The 16167-nt window shown below is 34.1% G+C and overlaps 1 protein-coding gene across 4 annotated transcripts in view; it reads right to left on the reverse strand.

Annotated features, from left to right (window-relative positions):
- The window catches only part of LOC148943977 (uncharacterized), a 117589-nt gene that overhangs the window by 44178 nt on the left and 57244 nt on the right, over nt 1–16167 (reverse strand). For 3 of the 4 annotated variants that reach the window (XM_089101551.1, XM_089101548.1, XM_089101550.1), the window contains 2 exons: nt 8922–9025; nt 757–951 (listed from right to left, as the gene is read on the reverse strand). In XM_089101551.1, coding sequence (XP_088957677.1) covers nt 757–951; nt 8922–9025 — 299 coding nt within the window. The remainder of the gene's footprint in view (nt 1–756; nt 952–8921; nt 9026–16167) is intronic. The other variant, XM_089101549.1, reaches the window with a different exon arrangement.

Below are 16167 nucleotides of genomic sequence, written 5' to 3' on the forward strand. Positions count from 1 at the left end.
TGTGCTAATTTAGTGATTTTTTTTTGTTTAGGTAATATAAAAATCACTAGAAATAGTGATAAATCACAAGTGGTAACAACCCTGGTTGTGATGTTAGAAGAGCGCGTCATTGTAGTAATATATTCTACTTCCTTGGTTTCTTCATGGAGTAGCAATTGTGTATATTGGTTTGATTTTCAATTTTTCACTTTTTATGATTTTAGATTTCACTTTGTAAAAATTGTTCACGGTTTAGATTCTGTCCTTTTAAACACTGAGGATGCATTGATGTATATAGGAAAAAAATTCGTGTGATTTTTCTTCTATTTCTTCCTTCTGGCCATAGACCTGTTGTTTTTCAAGATTTTCTTCTTTGATTTTGTCATGGCAGGCAAGTTCGACTCCAGATCTTTTACTTAACAATTATTTCTGCTATATAATAAAACATGGCCATGAAGTTCACATCGAAAATCACTAGGAAATATACGCAGCATTGGTTTGGTCCCTAGATCGTATTCTGGACTTTCATCTACCAATTAAAGCGTTAGAGAATCCTAATCAAAATTTGTGGCCTGAGAGCGAAATTCTCCTACTCATCAGTAACTCATTTGGAGAAAAACCCGAAAAAACATTTTGAACAGCGCCACAACCTATTGAAGAAGAAGAAGAATATCATTGTACGGTGTATTGCATTGCATTGATTTAAAAGACTGTAATCAAACTTAACTGCATAGGAAATAGAATATTGTCAATTGTCATAGGAAATTCCGCCCTTACCCTTTCAGCTGGTTCTTTCCCTTCTTGCCCCTCTTGAAGGATGCGTTGACGGAGAGCTCCTGAGCCAGCTCCACGGTATCTTTCGAAATCCAGCCCTGTTTTGTCTATTGTTGAGTCAGCAGTACTCATTCCTTCACGAGCAAGTTCTGACTTTCTGTCAATATCCCTCGCAGGTTCATAAGTTTGATGCACGGGCTGCAACAAAGGGCAAATATACTTAGTCTAAGGGCTTTAATCTTGACATACATACCAGCTACTGCGATTTCAGATGACATTAAAGGACACTTGTTATCAGTGGCGTATCCAGGATTTTTTAGGGGGGGGGGGTCACAAAATAGGTTGATCCGACAAACTTGCGTTAGGAGCAAGTTTAACTAACTCAAACTTGCGTTAATTACGTAAATTACACTACTTTAGACTATGTTGGGGGGGGGGGGTGCAAGCTCCCATCACCCCCCCCTCCCCGGATCCGCCACTGCTTGTTATTAAAATTTTCACTTATAACACACCTGATTAAACAAAATATCTGCGTTCAGATATCTTATTCTGGTCTCAAGATAATTAGATATTTCTGCTTTTTCTGGAATGTGTTATATGTTCAATTCAAATATATACAGAGTTAGAATTTTAGATTTTAGCATCCTTTTCAAATATTGTAAATTGTTTATGCATTTATCATGTCAAAAAAGTGTTGCTTCCAGATAATGCAAATGCTACAAAAAGGTTGACTCCTATACTCGAATGACCTCTATACTCGAATGAGCCTGTGTTTTGGTTTTTTCTTTTTTTGATAGTAGTTGTTTTCTGCCTTTCGTGTCGTTGCTTGGAGTTTATATTCTTGTTTTGTGTTTTTTTTTCTCCTCTTTTCTTATTACTCTGCGATAGGTTGTACGTTTGTTTGTTTATATTCCTTTTTTTTTTCTTTTTTTTTTATATCCCACCTCTTCTCCTCTCGGTGGCCTTCAAACTGTCTTTAAAAATATCTCATAATTTATCTAATGTCACCTACTTTTTTCTTAATAAAAATAACTTCTTTAAAAAAATTCAATTTATTAAATTTTTTTAAAAATTGAGTATTCCAAAATACACCAGAGTATAAAAATAGAGGTATACTACAGAGGTAAACTCTTGTAGGTAATAAAAATAAATAATCCACTTTTTATGTGTCTAGTTTTTAAAGATATTTGAGAAATTTTTTTTCTAACGGCAATATTTCCCTTTTCTCAGTCATTGTAAAACAAGTTAAATGGAACTTTTGATATTGAATTTACTTTAATCATTTATTATTTTTTATAACCTATTTTTATTATCATACTGAACCCTTAAAAGAGTCTTTCTCGCACAAATAGAGAAAAATTACAAAGAGGAATTTTAAACAGTCAAAAACATACAATGAATTTCGAAAGTTATCCATTCTCCTTTAACATGTATGTTTTGTAGCATAAAGCCTTTTGAATGCCACTGCGGAAGCAGCTGCTGATCCTAATTTTAGCATCCAATTAAAGTCTACGAGCACTACTCAAAATGGCTTTAATTTTCGATAGCTGCACTATACCTTAAGTATGTTTTACTGAAAAACGGGGTTGGAAGTTCATTTTTATGGAAGGGGTGGTAGAAACTTGGGCAGGGGTCATTCGATTACAACCTGAAAGTTTTTGTGTCCTTTTTGAGAATCGAAGGTGATTGGAAGGCAACCAGCCCCTTTCCAATGCGACTTTTTTCGGTACAAACCCCAAAAATTCCCAATAAATGGTTATGTAATTTTCAGATAGTAATTTTCTTCAGAAAAGTCGAAAGTGGTTAGCCAAATAGGGGTTCTACCATTTCATCTAACCGTCACAAGCACTAAGCGTCATTTTGTCAACAAGGAAAATCCGTCAGAACCACTAACCGTCAGAACGTCGACAGTCATAACATCGGCACGTCAGGACATCGACAAAATCCGTCCGGACATCGACAAAAAAATTATAAGTTTATATAATAGTAATAAGCATATAAAAGTTTCGGCTATATATTACCACATCAGGGGGGGGGGGGGGAGCAAAGCATTGCATATATTAAATACGTAACCTAACATAACCTAGGTACCTTTTCTCCCCTAAATCCCAAAAAACTTGTTTTACAATTTTAGATGTTATGACGGATTTTGTCATTGTCCTGTCGTGTCGATGTTATGACTGTCGATGTCCTGACGGTTGGTGGTTCTGACAGATTTTGTCGGTGTCCTGACGGTAGTGGTCGTGACGTGTCGATGTCCTGACGCATCCAAGCCAAATAATGCATTTTTTAATATCTTAGGAATGGCTTGGTAGACCAACACGTACCTTATCTCATAGGAAAACATCAAAGAATTTCAGATACGTAGGCAGTATGGAATAAGATTTTAACCTATTATAAATTATGTTTCACTTTTTGCTACTTTTCCCCTAATTTAATTTGAATATTCAGAAAATTCTCTTCTTTAATTTAACTTTTGACCGATTATCAGTTTGTCATTTATTATTTTCACTTGACTGTTTCTCGTCCTTTTTGACTGTTCTTTTTATGCATCTGCTTAATTTACCATTGATACATGAATGTAATTGAGCTAAATTTTTTTATTTCTGTTTTTTTATGTGAAACAAAATTGATTTTTCTGCTAGTAAGAACAACCTTCTAAATAGAATATTATCTTTTTTATCTACGTACATCTTCTTATCTTTTATTCTACTAAGTTTATTGCATTATATTTTCAGCCCCTATTCGAAATTCCATTTATTCAATTTATTCGAATAAAAACATAACGCAAACATGAATAACAATAAAGATCCTAAAAGGGAACTTGTTAAGGACCAAAAGAATAAAAAAAGAAACTAAAGTGACACTGAAAAAAAAATTAGAAGAAAAAAAATGGGTAATTAAAGTAAATTGGTTAAAAGTTGAAAGATTAAATTATATTATCAAGTTTGTTACATTGTTGTACAGCGTGCAGAAACTTGTGGCTAGCTCAACACTGGAGACTATTTTGTTTGATTGAATAGTAGATTTGTAAATGGAAATTGCTGGGCAGAACTAGAAACACGTTTAGGGATTATAAAGGCTCTATTGAATGAACGGTGACAGGACTAGGAAAAATGAATTTTCTCTTCAACGACGACAATTTTTTTTTGTTTTTTTTTTCTCTCAAATACATAATATAGAAATTTTATTAATGGGAGTTGTAATCATTATATAATTCTTTTTCGAAACTTCATCCTATCTCACAAAAAAATAGAAAAGATAATTATGAATTTGTGAAAACAATATCAAGGTTGTACAATCTATTAACACTAAAGTTACATGTACAATATGTACAATACAATATAAAAAGAAAACAAACTTGCTCAAAAAATAACATAGCAATTTTTTTTTTAATTAAAATCTTCCTCACTTTTCGTCATTATTTATCTTAGCTCGTTCTAAATATTAAATTTAGTACAGACTGGCACGATCTATTTTGGTTCAATCTGGTTCAATTTGGCTTAATTGGTTTAATCTAGTATTGACTAGCACGGCCAATTTTTAGGCATTTAAATGTTGCATTGATTCGGATTTATTCCGAAATTCGGTCTTCAATTTGTAGTTCGATTTGTATCTCAAAGGACAGTTCAACATTATTGGGTTACAGACAAAGAGGGACTACTTGCGGTAAATCTTCCTAAAATAAAAAATAAGCTTTCACTCATTTAATTGGCTTGTTATTTTAAAAATTAGAGCCAATCAGTTAGAATTTGGCTTCATGTTCTTTTGCCTGGTTTAAAAGCTCAAACAGGAGAGCCAATCATAGGCAGCGTAATCGCGCTGCCTAAGTAAAGAACGATGTTAGCACAATGTATTATTAATTTTTTCCTTAGACCAGGGCACTTCGTATCGAAGGAGTTGTCGTAGAAACTTCAAAAAGGGCTCATTTGATTGGAAACTCAAAGGGCTAATGCCCTTTTTTAATGGTCGAAAGTGATTGGAGGGTAACTAACCCCCCTCTCACGCCCACCTTTTCCCCAAACACATCCAATAAAAATTTTGAGATAACCATTTTGTTCAACGTAGTTGAAAGTTTTGGACATTAGGTCTTTGAGGATGAAAACCCCCACAGCCCCTAGGGCAAGGGTTGTAAGCTATGCCCTGGGGGCATATAAGGTTCTTATAGAGATTATTGTCGTTGAACCTTCAAAAAGGGCTCATTCGATTGGAAATTGAAAGGGCCAGTGACCTTTTTAATAGTCAAAAGTGATTGGAGGGCAACTACCTCCCCTTCCACGGCCACCATTTCCCCAAACACATACAATCAAAATTTCGAGAAAGCAATTTTTTCAAGGCAGTTGAAAGTACTGCAAATTATATTTTTGAGCAGGAAACTCCCCCTACAGTCTTCAGGGCAAGGGTTATGAGTTATGACCTGAAGGCATATAAGGTTTTTATTGAAATCTTTGTCGTAGAAATTTGAAAAAGGGCGCATTTGATTGGAAATTCAAAGGGCTAGTACACTTTTTAATTGTCGAAAGGGATTTGAGGGCAACTAACCCCCCTCTCACACCCAAGTTTCCAGAGCTTGAAAGTTCTGGAAATTAAGAATTTGAGGATGATAACCACCTCGGAGCCCTCAGGGCAAGGGTTGTAAGTTATGCCCTAGGAGCATATAAGGTTTTAATAGAAAGTTTTGTTGTAGTAACTTCAAAAAGGGCTCATTTGATTGGAAGTTGAAAGGGCTAGTTCCCTTTTTAATAGTCGAAAGTCAAAGGAGAGCAACTAACCCCCCCCTAAATTTGTTCAACGTAGTTGAAAGTTCTGGAAATTATGTATTTGAGGATAAACCCCCCCAGAGCTCCCCAGAGAATTAAAAGAGCTCATTCGTAAAATAGCTCAATTCATTGGACATTCAAAGGTTTAGTGTCCTAATAGTCGAGTTTGGAGGGCAGCTAACCTCCCTCCGACGCCCACCTTTTCCCCAAACATATCCAATCAAAATTTTGAGATAGCTATTGGTTGTTTAACTTCAGAAGAGGCTCAGTATTTCTCTCTGAAAAAGACTACGTCAATATAAAACAAACAGAAATTAATCAAAAAAACTTTTCACACAAAATAAGTTTTTGCTTTCTAACAGCCACAATATAATTTGTACTTTACTGAAAAAATTCAAATTAATTTACAAAAAAAAATTTCGTTGTCAGTTTTATATACATATGCCGATATTTATTCCTTAAAATCTTAATTAATTTTTGATTTCTTAAGGTTATAAAAGTGAAAACATTAAAAAAAAATTGAAAACATTTGAAAGAAAGTATTAAAATAAGTCAAACTCAAAACGAGCAGAAATTAATCTGAGTAGGTTCTAAACCTTCTATTCAAAAATTAATTTTTGATTTCTTAAAGTTATAAAAGTTAAAAAATTTAAAAGAATTTTTTCGGTAAAGTACAAATTATATTCTGGCTGTTAGAAAGCAGTGTTTAGAACCCTACTCAGATTAATTTCTGCTCGTTTTGAGTTTGACTTATTTTAATTTCTGTTTGTTTTGGGTTTTTTTATTTATTAATACTGATTTATGGTAGTTGTATGCTTGGTAGAATATCTTATTCCATTTTTGTTCTTTTTTGGTTTAATGGAGTTCTTTCGTTTTTTTTGAAAAACTTATTGTGTGCAAAAGTTTTTTTTTTATTAATAGGGTTATAAAATGCAGGACTGTAAGCAATAATCTGATTGGCTGATGAGAACGTATCATAGATGTAAATCAATGAAATGAAAGAACCTTTTTAATAATTTTAATGCGTACTTATACAAAAGTGATCTTTCGTTTGCTCTTTTGGCTCAACTGTCAGCGAATCACAAGATGAGAAGTGGTATGTTTTTTTTGTAATTGTCCGACTTAATGCAAAACATTATTCACGGAGTAAACATGACAAGGATTTAGTTCAGGTGAGGGGAGGGATGAACCTCGGGGCTTTCTTCTATCAAAATTCTATTTTTTTTTTCAGGAACGTCTTATCCAAATAGTTTTTTTTTATTACCCTGGTCCCATGTGCCATTCCGTAACGTAAGCAACATAACAAAAGAACTTCAAATAGTATACAAATGTTCAAACTAACTACGAATCAGAAACAAGTTTACAGTCAGTAAGTCAGTGCAATAAGCCCTTTTAGCCAATCTGAAACCACTTTGTAGTCTATTTGAAAAAAGTCCCTAAAAATTAGTTGGCCCCTTTTGTTTCAGAAAAATGCCCTTCTTATGAAGAACTTCATTTATCTTCAATGTCTAAACCCCGGGAAATCTTTTATTACGAGACATCTGAAGGAATCCACTAATGACAGTCCTGAAGCCACTGATGAATCCACTGAAGACATCCCTTCTTCATGCATCTCCAGCTCTTCTTTCTTCCTCCAGAAATCGGCTTATCGAATCTGTAGACGAAACCGTCGTGTTCTAGCAGTTGTTTATTCTTGGAGCTCTTCATTGTCAAACTGACTTATTAATACTAACCAGAAATATTGTTCCTGGCATCATTAAATACTTGTTATAAGAGGGTAAAAAAATATGCCCCCACACTAAATCCTATTGCATTTTGTGGGTAAACGGTTGTGCAATCGCTTACGCAATTAGGTCACCTGACCTTGCATCGTAAATTAGGATTAATGGGCGCTCGAAGTAAATGTTATAAGAGGGTGCAAGATTGTTAGCTCAGTTCAGTTCAATTTCGGACTTGGATAAGAGAAGAGCGATTTTCAACATGAAGAGGAAACGCAAAATATTATCTGGCGCTCAAATGGGACACAACTGAACTAATTAAAATACGGCGCGCAAATAGGAAATTCCCATTTGCGAGCCATGGCGCTCAAATGGGAAAGCGCTCAAATGGGATACACCCAATTAGCTAGTGTCTGAAAAAGCCAGGTGAGCAATGACTCATACAGCTTAAATTTATAGCTTCAAAGAATGCTGGGAGTTTAACTTGACTCGGCCATTCAGCGCCTTTGGTCATGCGTGCGCGCGCAAAGCGTGTCCTAAAGTGTATTCGTTAATTGTAGGAGATTTATCTTTAGTTCCGTTTTTGAGTTCTGATATATATATATATATATATATTTTGTTGTGAATACAGATAAGAAATCTTCCTTTATATCTTTGACCTATTTTGATTGGCTTAGGTAGGATCGGCAGCCTACAGCGAGACTGACATTAGATTAGCTTGGTATAGATCGTATACTAAGCCAGAGATCTTTCCTTGAGGGGGGAATTGGGGGAGTTTGATCTTTATGGTACCTGAGGCCAAATAGTATGACACACGAAAACCACGCGGAAAGTATACTTGCCAGAGAACCCTGACGGTTGTGTAAGCCCCCAGAGAACCCTGACGGTTGTGTAAACGTCCAGAGACGGGAAAAGCAGAAATCCGTGGCCCGTAGAAGTTGCACTGACTTTTGGGGTACCGCCAGATTACTCTGGTGGCATTAGAGTTTTTTCCCCCAATTTCAGTGGAAGACCATCATCTTCACCCTCCCCCGAAAAATCAGGTATATATTATCCAATTAATACCATTTAGTAGTGAATAAAAAAAAAGGTAGGACAGGAAGAAGGTGACGATCATGGTCAACAGAATTACACCAAGAGAAAAAGAGAGATTTCTTTCCTGTAACTCCTTAGTAAAGACATTCATTTAATTTCTTTGCTCTATATCTTTCAAGAAGACAGCAATCATCTTATTCCTTAAGCTCATGTCAGAAAAGAAACCCCCACCTTTTTGAGATCTGATTGGTCCTCCTGGGTTTTTGTATGAAATTTTCAGCCAATAAAAACTGTTTTGAGCTATAATAACGTTGCAAGTAGTTCCTCTGTTTCTGTGTGATTACATTTGAAAGAGTGGTAAAATATTGGTAAATGAAGGAGCAATCATTAAAATATTTATTTTTTCATCTCCTGCTCACCCTTCGTTTGGAAGAATATATTTTGACTAAGCATGCAATATGAGTGCTGAGCTGGCGATAACTTTCCTATTACTGGCTTATTTCCATTATTTCCCTTAGGGCTCCCGATGGATATCCAACTCTAAAACTACAGTAATAACTTTAATCTTGACTTAGAATGAGTGAAAAGCCAAAGAGCCCAAGGTCTCTCTAAGATCCCCTTTACACCCGGCCGACAACAATTTAGTGCAACTTACCTTTGTATAATGCTTAATGGATTCAACGGCTCGTTCATTCTGTTCCCGCTCTGGGATATCGGACGCAGGCGCATAGGTTTGATTTACTGGCTCCTTTCTGCCACCTGGAATTACCAGAAAACGGTAAAAGATATGCGATCGATCCGACAGAAAGTGCGTTTTTTGTTTTTTGGCTGTAATTGACAAAAGCTGTTTTTAAAAGCAAGATTTTTATCTGGTCTCTATGCCTAGTCTAAAACTAAATTCTATTGACGTTACTGCGACTGTGCATGTATACCTTGTCACCAAAGCTGAATCTGAAAACTTCGTGAATGATGTGTTTGGGCTCAGTCCTTTTCCCTTCAAAACTTCAAAATCTTGGTAAATTTACTTGTATTCTAAAATCATTCACCTTAGTCATCCTTAGTCATCCCTCACTAGTGGATGAATCAGCCTCACAAAAATTAATATTCCCTTTAATATTCCTTTTAAATCAAGCAGAATTTTTCCTGGTCATTACGCATGTTTTCTGTCTTTATTTTAGATGGGAGGGGATCTATCCACTTAGTGGACTATTTAGGTCTGATAAATCTGATAATTACCAGACCTAACAATTTCCTTTGAAAAATCATAGTCTAAATTTGATCTCAGGTTAATTTGAATTATAATAAAATCAGTTAGTTTCTATTAAAAAAAAATACAGAATAACTTTTGATTTTGCTCAGACAGGAATCTTTTTATCAAAGCTATTAGTGGACTTAGTGGACTATTTAGTCATCCCTCACGGAAAAACTAAAACAATATCGCCACCTGATTCAAATGTTCCCTCACTAGCGGCACAAGCAATTCCCCTGTTGTCATTGACATTGTAAAAAAAATAAACTCTTAGGGGAAGATATATAACATATATTAGTCTATAATTATATTATACTCTATTATATATTAGTCTATAATTATATTATATAACATATTTTAGTCTGTAACATAAAGTTCACTATCCGTGCTTCGCAAAACATTAAATTTTTTTTCAGGAACGTTTGTTTTCCAATGAGCAAAAAACGGTTTTTACTCGGTCCACTTTGCCTGAAAACGCCACAATGAAGAAAGGATCTTATAAGTCACCAACTGAGTAGCAGAAACTAGATGGCTACTGTAACAAAAGAAAGCCTTTTAAGGGCTCATTAAAAGCTTATATTTATATTTAATCACTTTTTATAAATTTTACTTGATGGCACCTTCCCACAAAGTGCACTTTCGGTTGTTTCCCCGACTTTTAAAAATGAAACAAGTGCCTTTTCCAATGAATAGGCAATATTATATTCCAATATTATACATTTGTTGGTAGTTGAAGGAGATGATTCTTTGTTTGTCAAATTGATCTCAAATCATAGCATTCGAAAACAAAGTAAGCGACAAATTAGGTGTTGGGAGGAGGTTTAGTTGCCCTCCAATCTTTACGGTCTCTTAAAAAGGACACTAGAACAAAGAACAACAAATAGAAACGAATCCGTGATCAGTCTTCTGGCAAAAACCTAAATTCCACGTTTGTGCAGATAGAAGATCATAACCCCCACAATAACATTTTCTGATACGCTGAATCTGAAGGTCTAATTTACATTTAAGATTTTTTGACTTTTTGGGGCGTGTTTCTCCCTTTTTCGTGAATCAGGCTCCCTGTTTTCAAAATCCCTTAATCCATCAAAATCCCTTTTTCTTCTGAGGCTTGGAGCCTTTGGTGGGTAGATATTAAACGCAATGAAATTTATATATTTGCAATCTGCATAAAAACCCTATTCTTATCAATTGTTATCAAAATTTCATTTTTGATTTTCGGTTACAATTGAGCTGAGTCGTTCGTTAATTACAGTTTAACACTATGAACTGTTTGATAAACTTACTGGGCCAACGTCCTATTTTTTAATTAATCCTGTAGCAAACATGAGCTTTTGAAGCACGATTCATACTATTAAAGTGTAGTATTTCTGAGTACAGTTGAAATCTGCACCATTTTAGAAAATTCTCTTTTTTGGGGAAACTTTTGGTTCCTTTATGTGTATGTAAAGGACTGAAATACCCTTGCAGGCGTCTTCTTTTCTTCGATATATTTGCTTACTTGGCTATTCAGCGAAAGCAGCATATTTATGGAAAATCCAGGGGATTTTTTTTTTAAACGCTTTTTGGGTCTCATTACAAAAATGACGTTCATCGCAAAAACATAAGTTGTTCCCACAAAAGGATTTTCGTTCTTAATTAGAAAAAATTGAGTTAAGAAAAACCATATATTTTTCCCATTAGTACTTTTATGATAAGGGTAGCATCTTAAGAGACTGTTTACCCACAAAACCTCGCAAAAAATGTATTTAGCACAAAAAAAGCGATTGTAAACGTTAAAAGGTAATTTTTGTACATAAATTTCCGTGTGTTCATTTTGAAGATAAGAGAGCTAAACTTGTTTCAAAGTACAAATATATTTCCTTATTTTTATAATTATCTTTTCATACTCAAAATTCAATTACCATTCCCTCTTTTCTGCTATAATTCAAATATTTGAATTGAACTTATACTGAACATATTACTTTCAATGGTCCTATAGTCAAAATGATATGCAAGAAACTTCAAACTACTGTTGAAGTTCAAACCGTGTTGATTAATATAGTCTATTTACGATGAAAATTGCATTTTTTCTACTGAAAAGTACATAAAACTTAATAATTTTCCTAATTTGGTGGACTTCAATAAACGAGTCGCGGTTTCAATATAAACATTTGATTTTTTTTTTTGACTGTTTTTTATTCAAGCAAAACATCGTGTTGGAAATAATTTTTTTTTTTACAGTGCAGCTTTTCCACTTGAGACACGACACCAAAAGTGCCGTTTTTAGTGCCATTTTGAACTTGATGATGATGGAATTTATATGAAAGAAATAGATATGTGCGATATCTTTTATATGAGCTATTCAAGATCTACCAACGATGTTCTGGTAGAAATAGCACAAAAAGTGCCATTTGAGTGCCATATGGCACTTGCATATGGCAGAATTTATAAAAATAACGTAGATATGAAAAATAGCTTCTGAATCAGCCATTAAGAATCTCTTTATGATGTTCTGGTAGCCCGCTAGACCTGTTGAAAAAAAAAGAACGGGAGACAGATCTCAATGCTACCGATACAAAAAAGTGATTTTCCTTGTTGTTCAGGGAGGGGGACTGTAACTTTCCTGCACAAGGTTTTGACCATTTTGATTCCAATGGTACACTTTTCATTTTGATATGACGCCATTTTCGAGGGGTGTGAGGCTTTTTTTCGAAATCACCATAACTTTCTTTTCACGATAAAGTTTTACTTTTAAGACGAACCGAAATAATAGTTAACATTTCTGACTCAGCGTCAGATGTTAATTTTTTTCACTAGGCAGTTTTTTTTAAACGCGTTTTTGTAACTTTTGGCGAGTGTCAGATGAATTTTTTTTTACGTTTTTTAACTTAATCTCAAAATTTTTATAGGACTAATTGGGGGGGGGGGGAGGGCCTGTAGGGAAGGGGGCTATTTGCCCTCCAATATTTTTGGTCACTTAAAAAGGGCACTTACAAATTTAAATCCCTTTTGAATGAGCTATTACACACCTCTCCATGATGCTCTGGGCACCCCCTAGTCCTTCTAGAAAAGGACTTCTCATGCAAAAAAGTCATTTCCCTTGTTGTTCAAGGTGGGGGATTGTAATTATCCAACACAAGGTTTTCGACCATGCTAATTCCAATGGTATACTTTTTATTTCGATTTGACACCATTCTCAAGGGGTTTCAGGCACTTTCTCGAAATCACCATAAATTTCTTTTCCCAATAAACTTTTACTTCTGAGAATAACCGAAGCAATAGTTACAATTCCTGATTCAATTTCAAATGGCAATTTTTTGTCACTAGACCGTTTTTTTTGAAAACGCATTTTTCAACTTTTGATTACTATGGGCTGTGGTTCGCTCTTTACTAGGTTGCAGCTGCTGCTGCAACCATGATTGGTGTTAGCAACAAATCAATATGGAAACTATTTAAACGCTTCCTAATTTGTAATTTTTGAACTTAATCTTATTTTTCCAAGGTTAGTTTTATTACTGAATTGTTAACTCCCTTTATATGACTCTTACTATATAGTTCTTTCTACGTTTCTTCTCGCCCTTTGCTCTCAGCCTTAATTGGCAGAAGTGCTCTGAGATCTAAACTGAAGTCAGTGCCTTCATTTTTGCAAGATTTATCCTGAAGCTCAGTATTTTAATTTCGGTGGGAGTTTTGAGATGTTTGAGAATCCAGAATTTCTTAGAATTTTTAGACTTTTGTATCAATTTATTACTGACTGGTTGTCTACGGTTGGGGTGGGAGGAAGTCATAAAGAAAGATTTAAAGGAAATGAGAACTTCCTGGGAGGTTGTAGAGGGAGGCTTTGAATAGATTGGGATAGAGGAGCGTGCGTAGCTGTGTTGGCCTCAGGCTCTTGGTACTGCGTGAGTTGTCAGTAGCAGTAGTTAAACACGGATTGAGGATTTACACAAACATACTTTTAGTAGAAAACTAAAATATCAGTTGAAACTTTTTATGCACAGCCTGCACCTATTCTCGCGACTTCTTGTGATGTTCAAGTCCCTAAAAACCGTAAGAATTTGAAGCTAAAAACATTTGAACCATTTTAATTGGTTGTAAGAGAAATGGCGGTAAACTAATAATTAGTACCTAACTTTATATTCTAATTTCGTATTGAGATGAAGGTAGGCTTTTGTAAAAATTAATAAACCTTACAAAGTAGAAGACGCCGGTTTACATCACTTAAAAGACACAAAAACAAAGTATTAGTAAAAAAACCGGGCAACAAATTTGTGTTGATAAACGTTTTTCATTTAAATTTATGCAATTTCAGTCTTCCACTTCTGTAGCTGCAATACGATGTTCAGGTCAAAGAAGAATCAATCACAAATTTTAAATTTTTAAACGTTTTTCATTTAAATTTATGCAATTTCAATGTTCCACTTCTGTAGCTGCAATACGATGTTAAGGTCAAAGAAGAATCAATCACAAATCTTAAATTTTTAAACGTTTTTCATTTAAATTTATGCAATTTCAATGTTCCACTTCTGTAGCTGCAATACGATGTTAAGGTCAAAGAAGAATCAATCACAAATTTTAAATTTTTAAACGTTTTTCATTTAAATTTATGCAATTTCAATGTTCCACTTCTGTAGCTGTAATACGATGTTAAGGTCAGAGAAGAATCAATCACAAATTTTAAATTTTTAAACGTTTTTCATTTAAATTTATGCAATTTCAATGTTCCACTTCTGTAGCTGCAATACGATGTTAAGGTCAAAGAAGAATCAACCACAAATTTTAAATTTTTAAACGTTTTTCATTTAAATTTATGCAATTTCAATGTTCCACTTCTGTAGCTGCAATACGATGTTAAAGTCAAAGAAGAATCAACCACAAATTTTAAATTTTTAAACGTTTTTCATTTAAATTTATGCAATTTCAATGTTTCACTACTGTAGCTGCAATACGATGTTAAGGTCAAAGAAGAATCAATCACAAATTTTAAATTTTTAAACGTTTTTCATTTAAATTTATGCAATTTCAATGTTTCACTACTGTAGCTGCAATACGATGTTAAGGTCAAAGAAGAATCAATCACAAATTTTTAATTTTTAAACGTTTTTCATTTAAATTTATGCAATTTCAATGTTCCACTTCTGTAGCTGCAATACGATGTTAAGGTCAAAGAAGAATCAATCACAAATTTTAAATTTTTAAACGTTTTTCATTTAAATTTATGCAATTTCAATGTTCCACTTCTGTAGCTGCAATACGATGTTAAGGTCAAAGAAGAATCAACCACAAATTTTAAATTTTTAAACGTTTTTCATTTAAATTTATGCAATTTCAATGTTCCACTTCTGTAGCTGCAATACGATGTTAAGGTCAAAGAAGAATCAATCACAAATTTTAAATTTTTAAACGTTTTTCATTTAAATTTATGCAATTTCAATGTTTCACTACTGTAGCTGCAATACGATGTTAAGGTCAAAGAAGAATCAATCACAAATTTTAAATTTTTAAACGTTTTTCATTTAAATTTATGCAATTTCAATGTTCCACTTCTGTAGCTGCAATACGATGTTAAGGTCAAAGAAGAATCAATCACAAATCTTAAATTTTTACTGACGACCTGACTATAATATGGCTCGGGCGCAAGATGATATTCAGCTGTTTGTGTTCAAATCTGCTAACAGAAGCCGCAGTAGATTTTTTCTTGTATTTTAATTTGGTAAAAGCATAGAAAACTGATATCGAAATTATAAAGACTTTTTTGGGGCGTGAGGAAGGGGACGGTTTAAAACCTCACTCGAGACACGTTTCAAGCTTAAGTAAAGTCCGAACAAGAAAATTAATTTACATATTTTTACAATTCAATTATGAAGTAAATAAATGTTTCTTCAAAGAGTTCAAACTTCTGTTTTATTTCTCTGTAAAAATATGAAATTTTCTTTCGCCTTGGCATCCGCGAAGATAAGTGTGAAAAATTGGAAATGGTTTTGAGTGTAACGAGAAGAAAAACATTTTAGAGGTGCTTGCCAGCGCTGTTTAAGACTTCCTCGGAGAAATGCCATAGATTTGTTTTCAGACATGTCACTACTAGACGGGTCACTACCCAGCATTCTGGGTAGTCTCCATCTACTAAACTAGCAAAAAAAAACTTCGCAGGACTTTTCCGAGTTTTTAGAATTTTGAAAAGAATTTTTGAGAAGCTAGTGTAAGCTTTGATCGTACGCTTGATTGCTCAGCGTGCTGAGGTTGACTTAACAAAAAATTACTAGCTAAAACTAAGTTGGGTATTTCGTCATTCCTAGAAGGAATTGTGTCATTTTCAGATGTGTGAACAAAATAAAAACTATTTTTGACAAGAAAAATTTTCTAAGAAAATAATTTCCTACATATTGAATATAATTTCAATATGTTATTCTTTTAGCTAATAATTTGATACACTACAGAACCCCATTGATGCTGTTTGCTCCAGACTGAATGAAATCGGTCTCTCAGCTGCCACTCTGAAACCTGAGTTTTTTTTTGTTTTTGGACCATAGACCGCCTCCACTGATACAGTCCAGGTTAGTTCAGCTATAGGCTATTCTTCAGTTCACTTAGGTATTCAGGCTTTCCATTTGGAATACTAAATGTATCCATAAGAAAGCTTATAACGGATTTCTCGAAATAGAACTTCCATTGG

The sequence above is a fragment of the Artemia sp. Qi Xiang Cuo genome, chromosome 15, assembly GCF_049724085.1.
Source record: "Artemia sp. Qi Xiang Cuo chromosome 15, ASM4972408v1, whole genome shotgun sequence".
Lineage (NCBI taxonomy): Eukaryota > Metazoa > Arthropoda > Branchiopoda > Anostraca > Artemiidae > Artemia > Artemia sp. Qi Xiang Cuo.